This window comes from Paroedura picta, chromosome 9 (assembly GCF_049243985.1).
Source record: "Paroedura picta isolate Pp20150507F chromosome 9, Ppicta_v3.0, whole genome shotgun sequence".
In the NCBI taxonomy this organism is placed as follows: Eukaryota; Metazoa; Chordata; class Lepidosauria; order Squamata; family Gekkonidae; genus Paroedura; species Paroedura picta.
The window spans coordinates 34,653,855-34,676,337 of record NC_135377.1 but is presented as its reverse complement, the minus strand read 5'-3'; the positions used below and the strand labels follow the sequence as shown (position 1 = coordinate 34,676,337).

General features: G+C 41.4%; 1 protein-coding gene across 4 annotated transcripts in view; it reads right to left on the bottom strand.

The window, feature by feature from the left end:
* Positions 1-159: 159 nt before the first annotated feature.
* The window catches only part of ASPH (aspartate beta-hydroxylase), a 121,803-nt gene continuing 99,479 nt past the window's right edge, over positions 160-22,483 (bottom strand). For all 4 annotated transcript variants that reach the window (XM_077352312.1, XM_077352315.1, XM_077352316.1 and 1 more), the window contains 5 exons: positions 18,957-19,094; positions 8,840-8,975; positions 7,335-7,426; positions 6,208-6,341; positions 160-2,793 (listed from right to left, as the gene is read on the bottom strand). In XM_077352312.1, the coding sequence (XP_077208427.1) occupies positions 2,643-2,793; positions 6,208-6,341; positions 7,335-7,426; positions 8,840-8,975; positions 18,957-19,094 (651 nt within the window). In that variant the 3' untranslated portion in view covers positions 160-2,642. The remainder of the gene's footprint in view (positions 2,794-6,207; positions 6,342-7,334; positions 7,427-8,839; positions 8,976-18,956; positions 19,095-22,483) is intronic.

Sequence of the window (22,483 nt, the reverse complement as noted above, 5' to 3'; positions counted from 1 at the left end):
TTTATATTTACTTGCGAAGTTTTATATATGTGTCTTTTATTTTAGCAACTTTTAGAAGCTACAGATCAAGTAACACTTTGATTCCTATTACCACTGCAAACCCCAAAGAAATTTCAGTGATCAAACAGTAATTTCAAAATAATAATCCACACCAGTTGATTGAAGGCACTTAAGTTTAATGCACAACATTACAATATACCAATATACCAGTCACATGATACTGGCACCTGCTTCCAGGCACATTCAAGAGAAAGCCATGATAAATGCCCAAACTTTCAGTGCTACTGAAAAACACAGGCTTTGTTTTCCAGACTACAACTCCACATGCCTCTCCATATTTTTATTTTAGATCTTAAATTTGCTATCTGAAAAGTTTAAAGGAACTGTATAAAAATATTCTTCCTAGGACTTCTTTCCATTCACACAAAACAAAAAGCTCCTGAATTCAGTCTTTATAAAATACTGGCTATATTGTTTCATTAGAAAATACTATTAGGCAAGCTGGAACCAAACAGCTTTCCTTGGTTTAAGAGTATCTCAGTAGTTTACCTCTAAACATTTCAAATATACATTCTACAAAATTTATCCAATATATATTGCTATAATGCATTAAATCTGATTATATGTTTGAGTCATAAACTGTGAATTACTCACAAGAACTTGTGGTACAGTTGGCCTCAATTTATAGCAGGGGTGTTTTTAGGAAGTGGGTGGGGCCAAAACAGAGCTTTTGTATGACTGAAGGAAAGCTGTGCGGCCATCTTGTGGCAGACATTTTTTGACTGCACTCACCACACTCTGTCAAAATTCCAAAGGTGCCTTCAGGCTCATAAAAATAGGGGACCACTGATTTAAAGAATCTAACCAGAGGCTTCTTGATCTTAGTCACCAGATAATCATCTAATTTTACTTATTCAAAAAGGAAATTAAAACAAATAGTGAGGGAACTGATAGCAGCAGTGGTTGGTGTCGGAAGTGACCAGTGGTCCCCAACTTTTTTATCACTGGGGACCGGTAAATGCTTGACAATTTTGCTGAGGCCCAGGGGGGAATAGTCTTTTGCTGAGGGACGTTGCTGCCGCTACCTGAGCCCCTGCTCCACTTGCTTTCCCACCGGTGCCCCTGACTTCCCGCTGCCCATTGGGGGACACTGCCAGCATGGCAGCCGCTGGAGAGCCCCAGCCATGGCAGCCGCTGGAGAGCACCAAAGGTGAGCTGGCAGCAGAGTAACAGGCCCCCGAGGCAGCAGCTGGGGAGGAGGACGAGGAGGTGCCATGGCCCGGTACCGACTGATCCACAGACTGGTCCCGGTCTCCGGACCGGGGGTTGGGGACCACTGGTGCCTAGCACTCACGGTGAATTCAAATACAGAAAATACCGGCCAAACTTTTACTGAACAAGAATGAAATGTCAGTTCTCTCATTTTATTTTAGACAACTGAGTTAGTGTGGTTGAGAGAGCTGTAACTGTGCTGCAACAATATGGTTTACTTAACCATGGCTCCCTAAAACAAGAAAATCTGTTCGGAACTAAGAACATAAAGGTTGTACAACAACACTGGAAGCATACGGCTCCAAGTAGGATTCTCTCCCCACTGCAGAAGGCACACGTACCAAAACAGAACCAGTCTCATTGTAACTGTTCCCAGCCCAAGGTGTTTACTTTGCCCTGCACAATGACTCCCAAAATTAATCAGCCTCTGAAAGTGTGGAAGAACAAAGATGTTTCATCACACTGCAGGAAAGAAAAGGGACAATGACATACCTGAAGAGAGGATATACAACTTCCATTTAAGTGAAGGGCTGTGTTTGTTTTTATTTTGTTTTTGTTTTTTTCATTTAATGGATGCCCAGCAAACTTGGAGGCAGAACATAATGCAGTTGGAAAACTGAATTCACTTAAGGCTTAAAGTATCTTTTCATAGCAGTTTGTGGAGAACTTTGTGGAGCACTTTGTGGAGAAACTAAGCATTGTTGTAGCTAAATGGCTACTTGCAAAGCAAATTAAAAGTAAGTTAAAAACAAAGTGGTTGATAAAGAGCAAAAACATGTCCATACATTTGTAGTAGAAAAATACAATTATCTATTAAAATACAAAATAGATCCATCCACTCACATTATCTACAGTTCACACTAAAACTTTATCAGAGTAAATCCAAATGAGTTATTATGCACTGTGGCAAGTCCCCAAATTACCTGCACTTAAGTGCTTACGAGTGACCTTTCTAGGACGGATGCGTAGACTGTAATGTAGGATGAAATCCTCCAAGAATTCCTGCAACACAAACTTCCTTAAAGAAACAGAAATTGCACATGAACAAGCTCTGGAAGATGTCATCTCTTGCATCTGCACATCTGTTTTAATAGTTAAGTGTGAAGTACAACAAGTGTATACCAAAGAACTGTTACACAATACAGGCACAACAAAACACTGGCACCAGAAGTTCTTTGGCTGATACAGCTTAAGGTATCATGACTGCAGCATGATTACAGAGCTATCAGATCAGTGCTGTAAAATGGTATAGTCCATGGGGCGGTTTGTTTGAAGCCTTCCTATACTCCAGTTTTTATAAGGATAGCATTTTCCAATGCAAAATATAAACCTCAAAAGGTAAAGCGTCTAGCACATTGGAAATGGCACCTCTAAATGGCTGGAAGAGTACGTCGCTGCTGTGCAGTTAACTCTGGGTGCCAGACATCCACAATAAATATTAGACGATAAGTATTGGCGTCCTGCCAAACTTCATGTTCAAAGGAGTCATCAAAGATGAGGACCTTTCCTTCATCCCAAGCCCTGTAAAAGAAAAACAGGACATCCTTTGAGTTACTGCCTGGAAGTGCTTAAAAAAGGGACATTCTCTGACCATTGGCTATGATTTTGAATGTTTTATCACGTTTTATATTTATTGGCATTTGTTATTTTTCTCTGATGTCTCTGCCACCTCCTTGGCACACTGGAAGCCTTCACACATGACAGATGGGAACAGCAGAGCCATGTTCCTCCCACTTATTACTTTTTCTGAAAGGCCACAGAACCCATCAGAAACCAACAGGCTCTGCATCATCTCTGAAAGCTATTCTCCCATACATTCTGCCCCATGTGCCCTGTAGCATGAGCTCACATTGCATTGCAGTAATCCTCACAGTACTGAATGTGCATGAGAGCTGCCTGGTAAGTACATAAGCTCTACTGGACGAGGCAATCCAGAGGGCCAACAGCGTGACCTAGAAGCCAAGACCTTCCCATGATGTTGCCTTATAGCACTGGAATTCAGAGGTTTAGTGCCTCCTCTCAGTCAGCATGGCTAGTAGCCCCTGATAGGTCTACCCTCCATGAATCTCTATTCTTGTGGCCATCACTACATCCTCTGGCAGTCAGTTCCATATTTTAATCATGCTCTGTGTAAAGAAATATTCCACGCTTCTGCAGAACAACTTCAGATCACAAAACCACGGATCACAAAACCCAAATCAAACACTGCTGTTACTATACCAGTTATATAAGACATATAAATATGTGATTGCCAGGTGATTCTACTGGTCGTGGGCAGGAGTCAAGCTACTGGAATAAAGCGAGGCACAATGACTTTGTTTTAACCAAAATGGAGAGTTATTTTTTACATATCATCCGTTGGTTCCAGTGTTAACAAGTATGAAACCTGATCATGGTAACTGTCTTATTCTGTATAAAATATGGGCCAAAATATTCTGAGAACAACAAAATATTATTGATAAAATATTATGACAATGAGATTTACAAATTTTTAACTATGCCATTGACACCTTTTTTGTTTGTCATTAATAATAATTTATTATTATTTATGAATTTACGTTTCTCCCCAATAGGAATCCAAAGTGACACACACTATTTCCCCCTTTTTCATTTTATCTTCACAACAACCCTGTGAGATTGGTTTGGCTGAAAGTATGTGACTAGCCCCAAGTCACCCAACAAGCTTCCATGGCAGATTCGGGATATGAACCTGGGTCTCCCACATCCTAATCTGACACTCTAGCCAGTACACCTTGCAGACTTTTATTATCTACCACTGTGTTCTCATGGTTAAAGTTGCTGTACCAGGACTGTAAAGATTTTTTTTTAAGTTGTTGGTCCTAGAGTTGGAAGAGTGGGATAAAAGTATGATGATGGATCTGGGCAGCTTTATGAAACATGATGTAAATGATTCTCCTCTCTAAGGTAATCAAAAGCATACTAATTCAAGGAAAAGCTGAGCTTGACTATGATCCCCTTAACAGCTGAAGGCTTTATTAATACAACCATCTCCCTTGAACCGGCAATGCTTCTACTCCAGGTAAGTGTACCTTTTTTTTCAGTTTGAAATGCATGCTGAAATCAAGCTAATGCAAACATTCTAAAAGTCAATTCAGGGGTTTACATTCATCTCAAATAGGTATAGACTTATAGGCTTTCAAAGTCTTGCTTGTATATAGTGCTGTGCTAAGGTATCTGCTGCAGTGGGATTGCTGCTTACCTGCTCAGGCCAACGTAACACTGCCAACTGCTGAAACAATTGGGAGCAGGCTGCACCAGTCCTTCTCTCCTGCCATCCTTTTCCTTCTAAGGTAGAAATTCCCGAGGAATAAGCCTAACAATCACTACAGTGAGGCTACAGAGATTCCATCATAACCCAGGATCCAAAGCAGATCAAAAATAGTTTCTAGGTCTACTGGGGGGGGGGGGGGAGATGTACTCCAGGAAGGAGAGGAAGGGACTACAGTCCCATGGTGAAGCAACCAGCAGCATTACGCCCGCTGTGATCATTTGTTCCACAAAGCTCTCCGTTCCAGTTAGGACACCCTGGGGGAGGCTGGATATAGTAAAGAACCCATAATTTTGCACTAATGTTGCATTGCCACCCAGGTGGTCAGAACAGCTGATGGTACTAGCTTTCAATCACTGGCATCTGCCCAGAAGTAATCATATTGACTTGGAACGGGGGAGGGGGGGAATCTTCCCACCTCCTTGCGGCTCTCACAGTCTCCTCTCCTGCACCTACTCTTCCATCGGCTCTCCTGCTAATATCTAATACATTTGATAAGCTGAGGTACATAGATGTTTGGCTATGATGAGCTAATGGCTCCAGCATTGATGTGTGTGCTGCAGTATTTACATGAAGTATGCACTGACAGGTCTCCCCAAACTGCCTCATTATTAATCCCTGAAAAATGGCTGCCCTCCAGTATTGTGAAGTTATCAACTATGACGGTTTTTCTATTCCCCCCGAACATTTTTTCTAACGACATGTGCAGGAGATTATTAGCACACGTGTTTGTTTTTGCCAACCCCCTCTGTGTTTCTGGAAGCATGCCATTTTAATAGCCTCCCTAGGATTTGCAGGATGGAGGCAATATTAAGGGTTGTCTGCAAATATTGGCGGGGGGGGGGAGATACATGACAGTATTAGATGTCCAGGATGGGATTTCCATCTCAAAGCATATCAGGAAAGTAACATCAGGCTTCTAAAAGCCTAAGTTAATAAAATTGTTCAAATATGTCAGGGCAAATCAGACAGATTTGTTGGTTAGTTTGCAGGTGCATTCAAAGGACCTGTCAGACCAAATTTAGATTTTCAGGGAAACTTATTTTATGAACTGAATATTTTACTCTTAACCCATAAATATGGCACAGCATTACTTAAATACTACCTGGGAACAGGCAGCTTGAACTGGTAGAACTCAACTGTTAAATGCCAGACCTTATAATGCACCCTTGCCATGCTTCACACCAATTAGGCTAGGAAGCAATTTTGCCCGAACAGCAAAGGGGTGGTAAAATCCCTTGAACTGGTCCAGGATATTTGTTTTTATGATGGCATTTTAAAAATTGAACTGAATCATGATCCGCAGGAATATTTTCCTCACACTTCTGGGAAAGATCTTTAACAAAATTAGGTTTCCCAACTATGTACGTTATCTAGATGGTACAGAGAGACTTTTGATCCTGTTAGATAGCTGATTCAGTCCAGTGCTACCCCTAGACAAAACCGTTCACCCACCATAAGGACATAAGAGCTTTGTTGAATTAGACCAAAAGTCCGTCTACTCTAGCATTCCATTTACCAAACTAGCATACCAGACACGCCAGAAGATCCGCTCCAGTTCTACTTGCTGTGACTTTCCCTCTTAGCACTCACTGTACTTCAACTGCGCTAATACTAAAGCCTGGGTGAAAGTAGGGAAAAGTTACCTGGTTTCTTCAGCACACCGAATCCTGCAGCCTTCTTTTGGAATCACCAGACCTAAATGCATTCTCAGTCTACAGTTAGTAGGACCTGTGTGAGGCCAGACATGAGTCCCTGGATGCATGACAGAATACTTGATCTACAAAGAGAAGTATCAATTTGGTTGAGAACCAGATCATTTTCCTAGCCTTCAGAAGAGGTTAGATTAAGTTAAGTTGTCCCAGATGACAAACCAGTCTTTTCATGTTGTTTTGTGCCCGCGGTTCTTTGTTACACAGTCCAAGCCAGTGTCACTGATGTGAAGACACCTGAACGATTCCAGAATAGACAGTGACAGTCTTAATTACAGATGCTTTCCAGAGCATGCAGGGGTAGTCAAACTGCGGCCCTCCAGATGTCCATGGACTACCATTCCCATGAGCCCCTGCCAACATTCACTGGCAGGGGCTCATGGGAATGGTAGTCCATGGACATCTGGAAGGCTGTAGTTTGACTACCCCTACATATAGTCATTTACATTGCTTTCTTTTTGTCATCAAGTGACAGCTGACTTGTGGCGATCTTGCAGGGTTTTCAAAGGCAAGAGATGTTCATAAGTGGTTTGCCGTTGCCTGCCTCTGTGCAGTGACCCTCGAATTCCTTGGTGGTCTCCCAACCACACACTGAGCTAACCCTGCCCTTCTTAGCTTCTGAGATCTGATAAGATTTGCTAAAAGCAGTTTCTATTTTGTCTGGTGAAGGATGACAGCCCTCTCCTGTTGCTTACAACTTACTTGAGCATCCAAACAAAAACATCACATCTAAAGTTAAATAGGGGTGGGGTGGTTATTTTTTGCATGTTTTCAGCTATCTGGATAAATTACACATGTCCATACAGAAATATACAATTCACATTATCCCACAGTTGTAAATAAAAGCTCAAAGGCTGGAGTGAAACAGGTGCATAAATCCAAACATTCTTTTAGCAGACAGAATTAGCATTAATGTTTTTGAGAGCCTGAATTGTATTTAAAAACTTACATTACTGCTTCACTGTTACAAACCACTGTTGCACTGGTTTTAATTGGAGATTAATACCCCACACAACTCCCTTGGAAAGCTGAAGCTATTTGTACTACAGATCAGGGAATACCTGTCCTCTTCTGCATCCAGTAGCCTCTGGAAACCGTTCCAATAATCCACATGTCATGGGGACACTCTTACAGGCATTGTCGTTTTTTCTTCCTAGAGAGGGAAGACAAATGCACAGGCGTTTATCATGTATATGCCAAGCACAACAACACTACAAAAGCCCAAACACACACAGACACATGAAAAATAAAGGCATCCATTCAGAACCTTTGAAAACTCAGAAATGTTTAGATATGTAATATGACCACTGTAGCAAAAAATCTACAAGCCCAGCTTACTTAAGCATCTTTTAAAAAATGGTCCTGCCATCTAAGTTGCCAGAGAAAGCAACCTTCTCTTCTCCCCTATGTGTTACTATAGATGGAGCCATCTACCTCTTCAATTCCTGCTTAGTACATGGCTACACACACACCCCAGCCCTGAAGGGCTTTCCCCCCTTTTCCTGCCAATCTGAGTTGTGGTATTACAGCATGTCTCAGCAAGGAAAGGGAAACCGTGGGGGAAAGGGACGGGTGTTGGCATGTGATTGCGGTCATGCCTGATGTTTTGTGCAGGCATTATGGGAGAAGCGGGGGAGGAGCAGGGAGTGGGAACAGTGGCACAGGGTAAAAACAGATGGCATGGATGCCATTCCCTCCCCCTTGCCTGTGCTCCTGGCTGTTGTCATGGCAGGAGTATTTTTCTGCACATGATGTGGAGGCATCCCAAAGATATGGGGGGGGCTTGTTACCATGATCCTCCCACCCCATGAAAATCCTGAAGAGAGCTCTGAGTCATTCAAAAACCACAAGGATGGGAGTTACTAAACAGCCGTTTATTTCTGCATGATTTCTTTTGCCATGAGGCAGGAAATCCCAACTACCATAATCATGGAACCGTAACCTGGATCACAAGCAGACAGCAGGTGTAATATAGAAAGATTTCATGCACTCTCATTGCAGGAAGCTCATACAAACTTTTGGGATTATATTTGGGAATCTATTTCAATTGGGATTAGGGAGTCTTCTGTCATTTTCTCCAGCTCTGAGAAAGTGGCTTCCCATACGATATAAGTTACAATATTGTTCTAGCATATTTATTGGGAGGTGGCTTTCTATCACCTTACTGTTTTAAATTTCTTTTCATGTCAGTGTTTTATTCTTCCAAGTTTTTACTCACCCCTTACTTATTATATAATCAGATTTTTTTATAGATTTCTCCAGATGATTTCAAAATGCCTCAAGAACTATGTGAACAGAACCTGGGACTCTTTATCTTTGCAACATTTTCTAGATCCTGATGCCTGTTTTTTAACATATAAATACAGTATAAACGCAACAGAAACAAACACATATTTAGTACTTGCACTGAAAACTGGAGGACTGGAACTTTTCAAAATGGCAACGTATAGAAACAAAAAGAAATATTTGTCCATTCATAATTAAAATCATAATTATTTCCCTTTGTTGCCCTTGCATTATGGTAACCTGGCAACTGGAGAAGAGGAAACACGTGAGCTTTGTGTACCTTGCTGCCACAGGGTGAACTGGCTCCAGTCACCTTTCTCCCGCAAGTTCTCATCTTCAGGGAGGAAGAGTTTTTTCCCCTTATCCATCACAGCAAGTCCTTCATCGCGAATCGTTTTCCAGTTTCTTTCTAGAGACTGAAGAAGCAAATCATTCAAAGGCATTCTCTGTTGCGAAAGAACTTAGAGTACATTTCAAGGTTCAGTCTTTTAACAAGCTCAACAGCAAATTCAAAAGCATTCATCATCATTAACAAGGTTCTGCATTTTGCACTTCTACCCATTTGGGGCTTTAGAAAACAAACATGAAAATCAACTCCATGCAGTTTCTCAGCTTCAATTTCCTTTGTCTCACAAACATTCCAATCATCCCCCAGCCACCTGCCAAATTGCCCCCCCCCCGCTTTAATTTGTTCTTGATCAGCCAAAGGGGTGTTCAACCCAATCATTTAATGCCACAAGCTAACAAGAGTATTGATCTTTTCAGTCATAGCACACCAGACTGCTCAAAAACAAGAAAATCTTCACAGTAGTTCAATTGGAAGTTTATATAATGGTGAATGGGGTGGAGAAAGGGAACAGATTATTTTTGCTCCTCCCTACTTCTAAAATCCAAGTTAATGGGCAGTAGATTTATGAGAGACAACATCCACATCCACACACACACACACACACACACACATACACATACACTTTGCACCATTTATAATTATATAACTTTGAAATTCACTGCCACAAGTTATAGTGATGGCCATTAGGGTGGACTGCTTTAAGAGGGAACTAGACTTTCTAAGATGAAAGATTTATCAATAGCTACTAACCTTGATATTTAAATGGTGGCAAAACTCTGGCTACTAGTTACGGGGCACACCATCAAGGGGAGACTTTCACCTTTGTGCCCTGCTTGGAAGCTTTTCCCCAAGGCATGTGGTAGACTACTGGGGCTGCTGGGCTAGATATACCTGATCCAACAGCATTCATTCTCCACTCTTAACATTTCAGAGTTCAACATCACATAATGAGTATATATATTTTAACTGTGAATGTATGCATGAAACTTTCAGATTTTTTTCAGCCCAGCCACCCCAGCCCTTTAGTAGGTGTTGAAGAAGATGATATTTTCTGATTAGACTGTACATGCAGGCTGATCCTGCATTGTACAGAGAGTTAATTAGATGGCTTGCATGGCCCATTCTAACTCTAGGATTCTATGGTTATGCATACTTCAAGGACACACCAAGATTTCTATGAGAATAACTCCAAATCAGGTGCATACTCCAAACCTGTTTTCTACAGAGACCATGTATTGCAGAAAACAATGGAATTACTTTTCCCTGACTATGTAATTACATAAATTGATTTTCCAGTACAAAGTGATGTACCAAAGATCCTTTAAAACAATCAAAGGGTGCAAAAGTAGCAGCCTAATAGATTTGAAAAGTCCAGCTCCCAAAAGTAGTTCTATATCAAATGACTTTAATAATAATAAATTAATAATAATAAACCATCATTTATAATTTGACCAAAGCTAAACAATTAAGTGGCTTGGTGGGTTGCTCTGGGGAGGGTGCTCCATCAGGGGGCCAGTATAGCATGGCCTTGCTTGTCAACAAGGCAGCACCTGGTCTTCCCTAAAGATAGACTAAGAAGAGCTGCTTCCACAGGTATCTCAAGCAGCAGGCACGGAGTACTGAACACCAGCTTTGTACTTTATGAATCTACCAGTTTTTCCTCCTTTTCTCCATGGAGACTATGGTGGGATACACAGTTCTGCTCCTCACCATTTTATTCTCAGAACAACCCTTTTAGATTAGGCTGAAAGACAGCAGTTTCAAGATCAGCAAATAAGCTTCCCTGCTGAGTAGGGATTTTGAAATATGTCTTCCCAATCTTAGATCAAAACCCTAACCAGTTAGAAGCAAACGGCCTAGTACTATCACGCTGGATCAGAAGGGGAGAAGGGAGAAGCTTATGACTTTCCTGGCAACCATTCACATCTATATCTAACGCATTTGAGAGATTTGCCAGTGAAACTGTTGGAACGCAGCCAGAACTAGGTTTATCCATCCTCACTGGAAGGGTTTCTTTCCCAGAGAACTACAGCCAAACTGATGCTTATGCAATTGGATTAGTCTGCATAGCAGATTAGATGGAGTGTTGAGTGACACCTGTGATATCCAAGGGCATCCAAGCCTTAGATGGGTGGGTGTCTTTGGCAGGCTAGTACAGATTCTTTAGGGAAGGTAGTCAGTTCCTACTTGAAGAAATACAAATACAAATAACCTACTTCCAGCTCAGTATCAGCAGCTATGTAGTATCTTTGCATCCACTGAAGCACAGTGTGGTGGAAACACCCAAGGTCTTTTAACGGCAAATAATTGCACTGGCCAGAAATAATTCAGAAGTGGTGGGACACAAAGCAGGAAACAACCCATGACCTGCTGCAGATATTGAGGGTAAAAAACTACAAGATGGAATTACTTCAAAGATTATTGAATTGGGCCATCCTGTGAAGTCAAAGTGGAAGCAGAGTTCCAGCACTGGTGGTGTTGGGGTTTAAAGATGTGCTCATTAGATCCCACAAGTCTTCAAGTCTTTAACACATGCTAGCTTCCCATTTTCAGCCCAGCAGTTAAATACAATAGTGGAATCAACTAATGCAAACTACTATTCTCACTGTTTGGGGCTGCCCTGTTACTGTATACTTGTTATTATATGATATTTGCCCCGAACATCCAGTTGCATACTAAAGCTGGAAGAAACTGGAAGAAGCTTCTGTAAAATCTCTTTGCACTTAGATTTCATGATGTTGCAAGGATTAAATGGCCTATACTGGCATTACTGGATTTCCTTCAAAATATGATTTCCCTCCTCTGGCACAAAAGCAAAAGTGGCAGCCAGAAGAGGTTTTACTTACGGTGCAAAAGGCAGCGGATGCTCCAGGGTAAAGGGGGCACCTCAAGAAAAGACAGTAGCAGCCTTATGCAATCACCGCTGGATTAGGCAAGGCAAGGAAGGGGTTAAGAAAGCATTCTGAGAAAGGAAGGGCCGGTGCTGGGCTTGACCAGCATGGGCTGAGCCTCAGGGAGTAAAAAGGCATTGTGAGAAGAGACAGTAGGGGATCAGGGATGGAAGCTGTCTGAGCAAAGCTGACGAGATGCAAAGAAATAAGGAAGAGGAACCTGATGGGGGAGTTGAGGCCTGGAGCAAGATAAGGCTACCAAACTGGGACAGGACTGGTGGAACTGCCCCAAGGCAGCTTAGTGCAGCTCAGCTGCTGATGTTTGAAGGGGCAGAAATGGGTGGTGAAGGAAACTGCACTTGTTAAGAAGCTTGTGTAGACTTTACTATATCCAATAAAGGGGCAGTTAAGGAACAACATTGTGTTTGGTGAGTCTCTGCTGCCTAGGAATGCGCAAAAAAATTGATATCTTTGCATTCAGGTATATTGAACGGTAATGACTGGGGAAGGCACTGGCAAGGCCACCCTGTATTGAGTCTGCCATGAAAACTCTGGAGGGCGTCACCCCAAGAGTCAGACATGACTCAGTGCTTGCACAGGGGATACCTTTACCTATACCTATATTGAACAAAATATTAGTATTTCCCAATATTCCTTAATCCCAATATCGGTATAGAATTTGGATGCAGTAACTATTTGGGAATTCCACATTTTTTCCTCTAATATGCCTTATGATGACCATTATAGCATATAATGGAGAACTGATCTGGAGGTATCTGGGGGGCTGAGTTTTTTAAAGGCACCAAATTTGCAGAATAGCCTCTGGGGCCTCTTCTCAACCTCCATCCCCTAATTTTCAAAAAGATTGGACATGGGGATCCAATTCTATGGGCCCCCAAAGAAGGTGCCTTTGGTTTCAATGGAGGGAAGAAAAGGATCACAGTTCCTTTTAGGCCTTCTTCAAATGGCAAGTTCATATGGAAGGCATTTAAAGGGATTTAAAATGCCATTTAACTTTCACTATCCAGTGCTCCTGAAAAATCCTGAATATTTTCAGGATCTTTTTGGCCATTTTGTATAGCCAGAATTCAATCCCAATCTATATCTGGTTGAAAGAACAGCCAGAAAATACCAATACTTTTTTTTTCTATACTAGTTACTATTGAAGTCAATTATGATGTTCTACTTCCTCCTGAGGGGGCACCCCCCCTCCACAGCAACAGCTAACACAATTAGTATCATTTGCTCTCTTCATGTTTTATTAGTCATAGCCTAACAATGGAGGTGTCCATCCAATTACTTTTGTCAATCCTCATAATTTGACAACAATAAAATGTATCAACAAAATGGCCCTTTTATCTTTTTTTCTTAATTTTTTGCTAACCAGGCATCTTTCTCAAAGCTTCTAATTATGGACTACAGTCATGCTATTAATGGGCAACTTCTTTCAGTTCATAAGGGCAATGCATTGCACTACACATGTATTTATTTGGATAAAGACCAAACATTTCAAAGTCTGACAGCATCCAAAGGAAGAGATGGTCAAGTGGATGGAGCTCTATCCAGTACAATTTTAGTTCAATTCTTCTCCAGGGAGTTCACTATATGGTATATGCATTTCCTTCCCCTATTTTATTCCCACAACAACTCTATCAAGTAGTTTAAGCTGACAACGTGTGACCAACACCAGTTCACTCAGCAAGCTTCATGGTAGTATGGGAATCTGAACCCTGGTCTCTGAGATCCTAGTCCAATTACTACCCTAATTACTACAGAACTATTATATTCTCTGTGCTGAACCCTAATGGGCAATATATCAGAATTACAGTTCCTCTCTAATTTGGGCATAGGCTTGTACAAGTTCTGCCATTCACTGAAAGCACATGTAATCTCCTTTCCACTAATTACCAAAAGTGAACAAAGATATCTGTGGCATGTTAATAAATTGACTAGTGCTACCTAGATAAATTCCAGACTGTCACTGAGAGAACTGAAAACAGAGGATAGATTCCATTAATCAATCACCTCCAATAGCTTTGTTATAATTTTAGCATGATGCTACTGGGATTCTTTCTAAATATCAAATCAACATTGTTAGGAAAAAATATGTACTTGCTGGTGTTTTTATTTATTTTCCCTACAAATAGGACCTTCAAGGTAATTAAAATTAAAATAAATATTTTTCTGATCCCTAAATCCTAACTGAGGCATACAAAGAATGCTGATTATTATCTTAAATCAATACTCATCTATCAGAGGCTGGAAGAACCAAGTAAGGGAATGTCAATTCACATCTTAGGAAGCAGTTGTGTTTAGGGGAAAGAACTGCCTTCCCTGAAATGTCACAAAGAAATATGAACAATATGAAGCTCAACTGAGAATATATTTTCCTGGGTTTTATTAACTCCATCCTCTCTGGATGAAGAAGCATGAAAATGGTGTCAACAGGTTGATCATCTATTATGCACTAGAACTGTTCCCTGCTAACTTGGCTGCCAGCCTCTCTTAGATCTTTGCTTCTCCTTTCCCTTTGTTGAGCTAGCAGCTTATCCTCTATGGCAGGGGTAGTCAATCTGTGGTCCTCCAGATGTCCATGGACTACGATTCCCATGAGCCCCCACCAGTGAATGCTGGCAGGGGCTCATGGGAATTGTAGTCCATGGACATCTGGAGGACCACAGGTTGACTACCCCTGCTCTATGGCTCTATAAACAAAAGTGATAGTTCAGCACCTTGATTTGTGCAGTTCTTTGTCTACTTAAATTAAAACTTGTCCCATGCTCTGCTTTACAAATTAATGGGTTATACCCACAAGTGTGGCTTCGGCCTGTTCTTGGGTGATTTTGGATAACACTAACTTCTAAGGTGGGTTCAACAATAAATGGAGAGGATCTGAGTTAACAATACATCTGCAATTCAAGTTACCAATCAAATTCAATACTGACAAATTAGATTGGATGCTGTTCCTTTTAAGCAAACTATGAAGCAAACCACTCACAACTTAAACAGTGGGAGGAAAAGAACTTGCTCAAGTTGCCCAGTTTAAATAAACAATATGAGTAAAAGCACAAATGTCTTGGAACTTAATGAAACAGCTGTCTTTATTAAACTTGTTACCACTCTCAAGAGAATGTTATGGCACATTTTCCTTGCAGCAAAACACAATTCATTATTGCAATTACTTTCAAATATTGAAATAATTGTATAGAACATTGACATGAAAAATACAGTCTGTAAATGTCCCCCCCCCCAAAAAAAAATGTTTTATCAAGCTGGAATTTTAATTCTTTAGGCAAGCTTCCAACTGGCAGAGTTATTTTAGAGATCCAAAACATTGCACCAATTAAAACAAAATATATATGTGCATCAGCAGCATATGCTGTTATGAATATAAAGCAGCATGGATAGAATCAGTTGCCAGTATTGCTCAAGAAACACATTTTTCTGTCCCCTCTAGTACTATATCACTGTATTGTTTTATCATGGTGTTCCATAAATCTCACTTACGCTTCTCTTTTATAGTTAGCAAATATTATCAGGTTAATTACAAGGCTACTACTGCATATGGAAAGGCACATTATATGTTATGATACTTCATGTTTTATCAGCAGAGAACTTGATGAAAGATTTGATTTTTTAAAAATCTGGTTTATTGGAATATTTTAAAATTAAAGAGTAAAAACAGAATACCTTAAAGATTTATACTAAAAATATAAATTAGCCATGGATCAGTGGTAGAACACCGGCTTTACATGCAAAAGTTCAGTTCTTGGTATCTCCAGTCAAAGGAACAGGCAAATGACGTCCACTTGAGCAGTGGTCCCCAACCTTTTTATCACTGGGGACTACTCAACGCTGGGGACCACTCACCGGGGACCACTCAACACTGGGGACCACCCACCGGGGACCACTCAACGCCTTTTACTGAGGCCCGGTGGGGGGGTAGTTTACTCCTCTACTCTCAACCACTGCCCTAATGCTCTCTGATCACTATGGTAATGTTTAAACATCCCTTCAAAATAAGATACAGACATGCCACAACAATGAACATAAGGAACATTTTATTTTCATGGAAATTTTAACTCATGACAGTGACAAATCAATGGGAACCCTGAGCTTGTTTCTCTGCAACGAGATAGTCCCATCTGGGAGTGATGGGAGACAATGACACCTGAAGTGTGTTGTAAAGGGCCAGGGGGGATGAAATAAAGGGCCGGGAGGGGGAGAAGGTGTCCTTCAGGGCCCACCTCAAATTAGTCGAAGGACCACATGTGGTCCGCAGCCCACAGGTTGGGGATCGCTACACTTGAGAATCCAGAGAGCTGCTGCCAGTCAGATTAGACAATCCTGTTGACTGGTTTGCTGACTACCTGCTCCTTGGATCTCTTTTCTTTCTGGTTGATGAAAGCCTCTAGGGAAATGGTAGGAGGAGCCCATACCCTCCAAAGGACATTAAGATCACCCAACTGCAACAAACTGGTGATTCCCTGGCCCTAAAGAAGTATGTCTGGCTTCAACCAGGGCCAGGGCCTTTTCAGTCATAGAAGAAGAAGAGCTGGTTCTTATATGCCGCTTTTCCCTACCCGAAGGAGGCTCAAAGTGGCTTACAGTTGCCTTCCCATTCCTCTCCCCACAACAGACACCCTGTGGGGTGGGTGAGGCTGAGAGAGCGCTGACATCACTGCTTGGTCAGAACAGTTTTATCAGTGCTGTGGCGAACCCAAGGTCACCCAGTTGGTTGCATGTGGGGGAGCACAGAATCGAACCTGGCATGCCAGATTAGAAGTCCGCACTCCTAACCACTACACCAAACTGACTAGCCCCAACCTGGTGGAACAAGCTCCTGGAAGAGCTGGCTCATTTTCAAAGGGCCTGCAAGATGGAGCTCTTCCACCAGGTATTTGGTTGGGTACAATGAACATCATGATGACTTGAGACAAAACACCAATGGGCTCCTTCTATATGGATACCCTCCCCCATCTTCATCTCAGTATTTATTGTAGGTCTACCAACTATCCGTTTTGTGTTAATAGGCGTGAGGGCCATCTCAGTAGTGATCCCTGTACTGTGGAACCAGCTGACTCAAGTGTGCATGGCAGGACCCCCCTAGGTTCCACAAGACAAGCAAGACTGATCTTTTGGGCATCTGGTATGCTTCAGCATTTTCTTTACCATCTATGCACCCTACTCTGCTCGATAATGGATAAATGTTAATAGGGATAGATTTTAAATTTTGTTATACTATATCTTTTGTATTGTTTAGATGCTGTTAGCTGCCCTGAGTCCCATTGGGAAGAGAGGGACTGGGATAAAATTTGATAAATAAAAATATTGACCTTAATAGATCCATGGTCTGGCTAACTATAAGGCAGTTTCATCTGTTCATACGTGTGTCCGAAATGCTGCCAAGTCACATCTGTAGGGTTTTCAAGGCAAGAGTCTAACAGTGGTGGTTCACCATTGTGTGACACCACATGACGACCTTGGACTTTTCTTGAAGGTCTCCCATCTAAATACTGGATATGAATGTAATAAGTATATGATCACACCCTTGACCTGGATAGCTCAGGCTAACCTGATCTTGTCAGATTTCAGAAGCTAAGTAGGAGAAGAAAACTGTATTATATGATCTCTTTCTGCATGGGAGCATGGAATATCTATTGCTGTTTCACGCATACCACAGTGCAAAAACTAGTGACAGAACACAACCATTAGCCTCTTGGAAAACTTAGGCTCCTATTTTGTCCCATTAAGTTTGTACTCCATTTTTGAATATTTATGGCAAACTGGAATATGCCATTTTACCTTGAGGAGAAGAATAAACATTTTTTAATGAGCTAAGCAAATATGAGAGGACAGCAACCATGTATGAATTCTATCTTGTTTGACAAACCAAGGCAAACTGAGTCAAGAGAATTCAGGGAGAATTCTCCCACACATGAAATAGGTTCTTAAAAGGTCATGATCATCCTGTATCATTTTTTTAAAGCACTCTTACGAGACAGTGCGTTGATGGCTGCCATCAAAATAACCTTTGCCCCAAGATTTCTGACATGGCAATAGTAACTTCATTAACATTTAAATATATTTCACTCAGAACATTTATAATTTTTGTTTTTAAAGCTGGGACCAAACTGTATGTATGCTAACATTAAATAAATAAATGAAAAGAGATTCCAAAGGACCTTGAAGTAAATATTCATGATTTAAACTTGAAATCCCTCCAGTCCACATTCTGATAAGCAGCTTTGAATTTGCTTCAAATGCATGACTTAATAACAGATCCAGCACTTAATGTTTCACAACATTGTTCCTTAAGAATATCATAAGAGAGGTAATTAGAAATAATTTACTTGTCTATCTCAAGAGCTGTAGAGCCACTGAGGAGTTACTTCAGCTGTAGTTTGATTTTTGTATTTATTCAGCTGGCCTGACGTTGCCTACCTTATGCAATTAAACCTCCCATTGAAGCCTCTGAGAATTAGGAGAACACGAAGGAAAATGGATCAGCCTGTTTCTACTAATTACAACATCCAGCAATTTAAAGCTTGCCTCCCCGTAATTAGTGTGAATTACTGAGTCACTAAGGTCATCTTCATCTGATGAACTCAAGTGGGATGGCATGTAATTTTTGGTGTTCTCTACTCTGCAATCCATTCTTTCTGCTCCACTGTTGTAAAACAATATGAACAAGGGTTGAACAATTATCAGTTTAACTTCCAGTGGTGATTTCTAGAATGAATAAGGAGAATTTTGCATAATGAATTCCAGATACCAGCCTTAAAGAATGAAAATAATTATAGTATAGTTCTATCTTTAGATAGCCCAGGCTAGCCTGATCTTGTCAGAATGCAGAGGCTAAGCAGGGTCAATCTTGGCTAGCATTTAGATGGGAGACCTCCAAGAAATACCATGATCATGATTTGGAGACGGGCAATGGCAAGCCACCTCTGAAAGTTCTCTTGCCTTGAAAACTCTTTAGGATCACCGTAAGTCAGCTGCAACTTGATGGTACTTTCCTCCACCACCATCTTATGCACATATTCAAAAGTCCCATGATGAATCATGAGGGCTTTCTTCTAGGTAACCATTCACAATATCACATTTTTATTCTACTTAAGATAAAAATACATAGTAAAGAAGGCACTATGACTCACCTTGACCAACTCTGTATAACCTGTTTCTTTTCCTGTCCACCATGGCTGAGCTTTTATACCCTTGACATTGTACAGAGAACGCTGCCAGACAGATGCAAAGTGACCCCGTTGGTGGCCAAGTTCATACCATTTGTATGCCTAGAAGATTGAGATTTGTTAACTCATTTACATTAGTTACAGTTCAGCAGAAAATCAATAATAAACAATAAATCAATAATAAACAATAAATCAATAATAAACAATAAACAATATTGAAGCAATTCTACTGTGCATCCTAAGGGCTAGGGCTCCAAATTAAATGATTAGTTCCCTATAACGCAACACTGTCATATACAACTAATTAAAATGGAATAAAACTGAATTATTTGGGAGAATGTTTTTACATAGGTAATTAGTCTAGCCTGAGATCATCAGTTCTCAAAAGCTAACCATGGTCAACCCTGCCTAGTGTTTGGATAGGAGACCTCCAAGGAATACCAGGGTCAAGGCGCAAAAGCAGGCAATACAAACTTGCTCTAAGTGTCTTTGCCTTGGAAATCCTTTGGGGGTCACCATAAGTCAGCTGTGACTTGATCAGGGGTGTATGTCAGGCAGTTTTCTAATAAAATGGTTAAGAAGGATGCATTAATAAAAGGATAGAAACTATGGACTTTGGTGCTTCAACTTAATTAGACTGATACCCTGAGGCTGAACATTCCCTCAGCCTTTCCTCATAGGGCTTGGTCCATGTCCTTTTTGAAGTGAGGTCTCCAGAACTGCACATAGTACAGTACTCCAGGTGTGGTCTGAACAATGCAGTATATGATGGGACTATGACATCTTGTGATTTTGATGTGATGCCTCTGTTGATACAGCCCAATGCAGCATTTGTGTTCTTTACCAATGTATCACACTGTCGGCTCATATTTATCTTACAGTTCACAAGTACCCCAAGATCTCATTCACACACATTGCTCCCCACTGCAAGTTTAATTAATAGTCCCTCCACCCCCTCATCCAGATAACTGATAAAAATGTTGAAAAGTACCTAACCTAGTGGCATCCCACTTCTTACCAACCTACAATCTGATGAATACCATTGCCAACCACTCTTTGGCTATGGTTTTCTAGCTAGTTTCCTATCCACCTAACCATCTGAAAATCTAGCCTACAGTCCTCCAGTTTGCCCATCATAACATCATAGGGCACCTTGTCAAAAGCCTCACTGAAATCCAGGTAAACAAAATCAACTTAGTATCCATTACATTAAAAAAAACCCAGGTAGTCTTAAGCATCACACTAATGTCCAGTTTCTACTCTCCCCCACTACCATGAACTGTGCACCAGAATCACCTTCACGTTCATTGGATGTTTGGCAGCTCCAAGTTACACATTTAAAAATAGTCTGCATACTACATAGCAAAGCTAGAAAGAATTATATATAGAGAGATGTATGTTATATTCTCTTCATGCTTGTAATATGCTGTTTTAGTCCCGCTTGTATGATCTGAAGAAGTCTCAAAGCAGCCTACATTCACCTTCCCTTTCTTCTCCCCATAACAGACACCCTGTGAGGTGGGTGAGGCTGAGAGAGCCCTGATATCATTGCTTGGTCAGAACAGTTTTATCAGTGCTGTGGTGAGTCCAAGGTCACCCAGCTGGCTGCATGTGGGGGAGCGCAGAATCAAACCTGGCTCGCCAGATTAGAAGTCCGCACTACTACCACTACACTAAACCCCTGAAACATTCTTCAGGCTTGGAGAAGCCCCAGAAGTGGCACGATCATGCACAATATGGAAGCATAGCTGTGTACATGTACACCTGGGGCCCCTCCCTTTCCCATCCCCTCAGGCCCATCAGTGGGCATGGGGAGGTTGATATGACCATATATTGATGTTTGGCAGCTTGTAGAATCATCGAATCATAGAGTTGGAAAGAACCTCCTGGGTCATCTAGTCTGGGTCATCCAACTCACTGCACTACGTGGGACACTCACAACCCTACTGCTCATCCACTGTAACCTGCCAGCCCTTGAATCTTCACAGAATCAGCCTCTACGTCAGATGGCTATCCAGTCGCTGTTTAAAAATTTCCAAAGATGGAGAACTCACTACCTCCCAAGGAAGCCTGTTCCACTCAGAAACCGCTCTAACTGTCAGGAACTTCTGGATGTTTAGACAGAATTTCTTTTGAATTAATTTTATCCCTTTGGTTCTGGTCTGTTCCTCTGGAGCAAGAGAGAACAACTCTGCTCCATTGTCTATATGGCAGCCTTTTAAATATGCTGCTTGTAATATGCTGTTTAAGTCCAGCTTGTATAACTCTTAATCATCTATGAAATGAAAGAGATGCTTTGGAATACTGTAAACTTCTAAACCTACATGGTCATACCATATCACCCAATAAATGTTTAACAAATTTTAAAACTATATTAAAAATTAATCAACTCCCACCCATTTGGGAAACACTTCCCCAGGGTTTCATGAAATCCTGCTTGAGAAAGCCTGCCTTGTATAATTGATGATATAGCATCACAAACTAGGCTGTACAGACATTAACCTTTGAACTAGAAGCATGGTAACCTTACAGATACTTTTGGTCCTGTAGCAGGAATACGTGATGGGTCCCTTGATGCTCAAAGAACAAAAGAAATATTATAGCATGTGTTGTTTACTACAGGAGCCCCCCTATCTTCTTGAGCCTGTTGGCAGCATATTAAGAATGGCTTGGCCTAGTTGTTGTTGTTAGTTGCAAAGTCCTGTCTGACCCATCGTGACCCCATGGACAATGATCCTCCAGGCCTTCCTGTCCTCTACCATTTCCCAGAGTCCTAAAATATGCTTGGCCTAGAATATGTAGCAAAATAAATGAATGGCAGTGGAATCAAGGACTATTGGGATCTTGGTTGTCAATTTGTGATTGTTTCAGGGTATTTGACAGCAGTATTTGTAAAGAAATTGTTAAGAACATGGGTTCTAATGTGCTGTGTGAGAATATACATTCATTTCATTTATCCCTGACAGGTGACTATTTTTAAAGGCCCTTTTGTATGATATTGCCTCTTTAATTGCATCCTTTTGTATGCCTTGATTTAAAACCAGCAAGAAATCCCATTGCAACCAAGAATGCAATGGGTGCTAGGAGCCAGGGGATACTGGCAGGCACAGATCTCTCTCTCTCTCTCTCTCTCTCTCTCTCTCTCTCTCTCTCTCTCTCTCTCTCTCTCTCTCTCTCTCTCTTGCAGCAGGAGCCATAGCAAGTAATGAGGGCTCATTCATAGCAGGGAATCAAGGCTGTTTTGCAGTTTGGGGCTCGTTTGCAGTTTGTCTCTGTCTGTCTCTCCCCCCCTTGCAGCAGAAGCCATAGCAGGTAACCAGGGGTTGTTTGCGGTTTGGCATGGCTCTCTGTGTTTCTGTGTGTCTCTATCAGGCATCTGAGAGCAGTGGTTAGTGTCCAGGGAAGGAGGGCTGGGGCTCTAGGAGCAGGGCCAATCAGGGTGCAGCCAGGTGCACCCTGATTGGTCCTATTCCAATTCGGACACCCAGGAC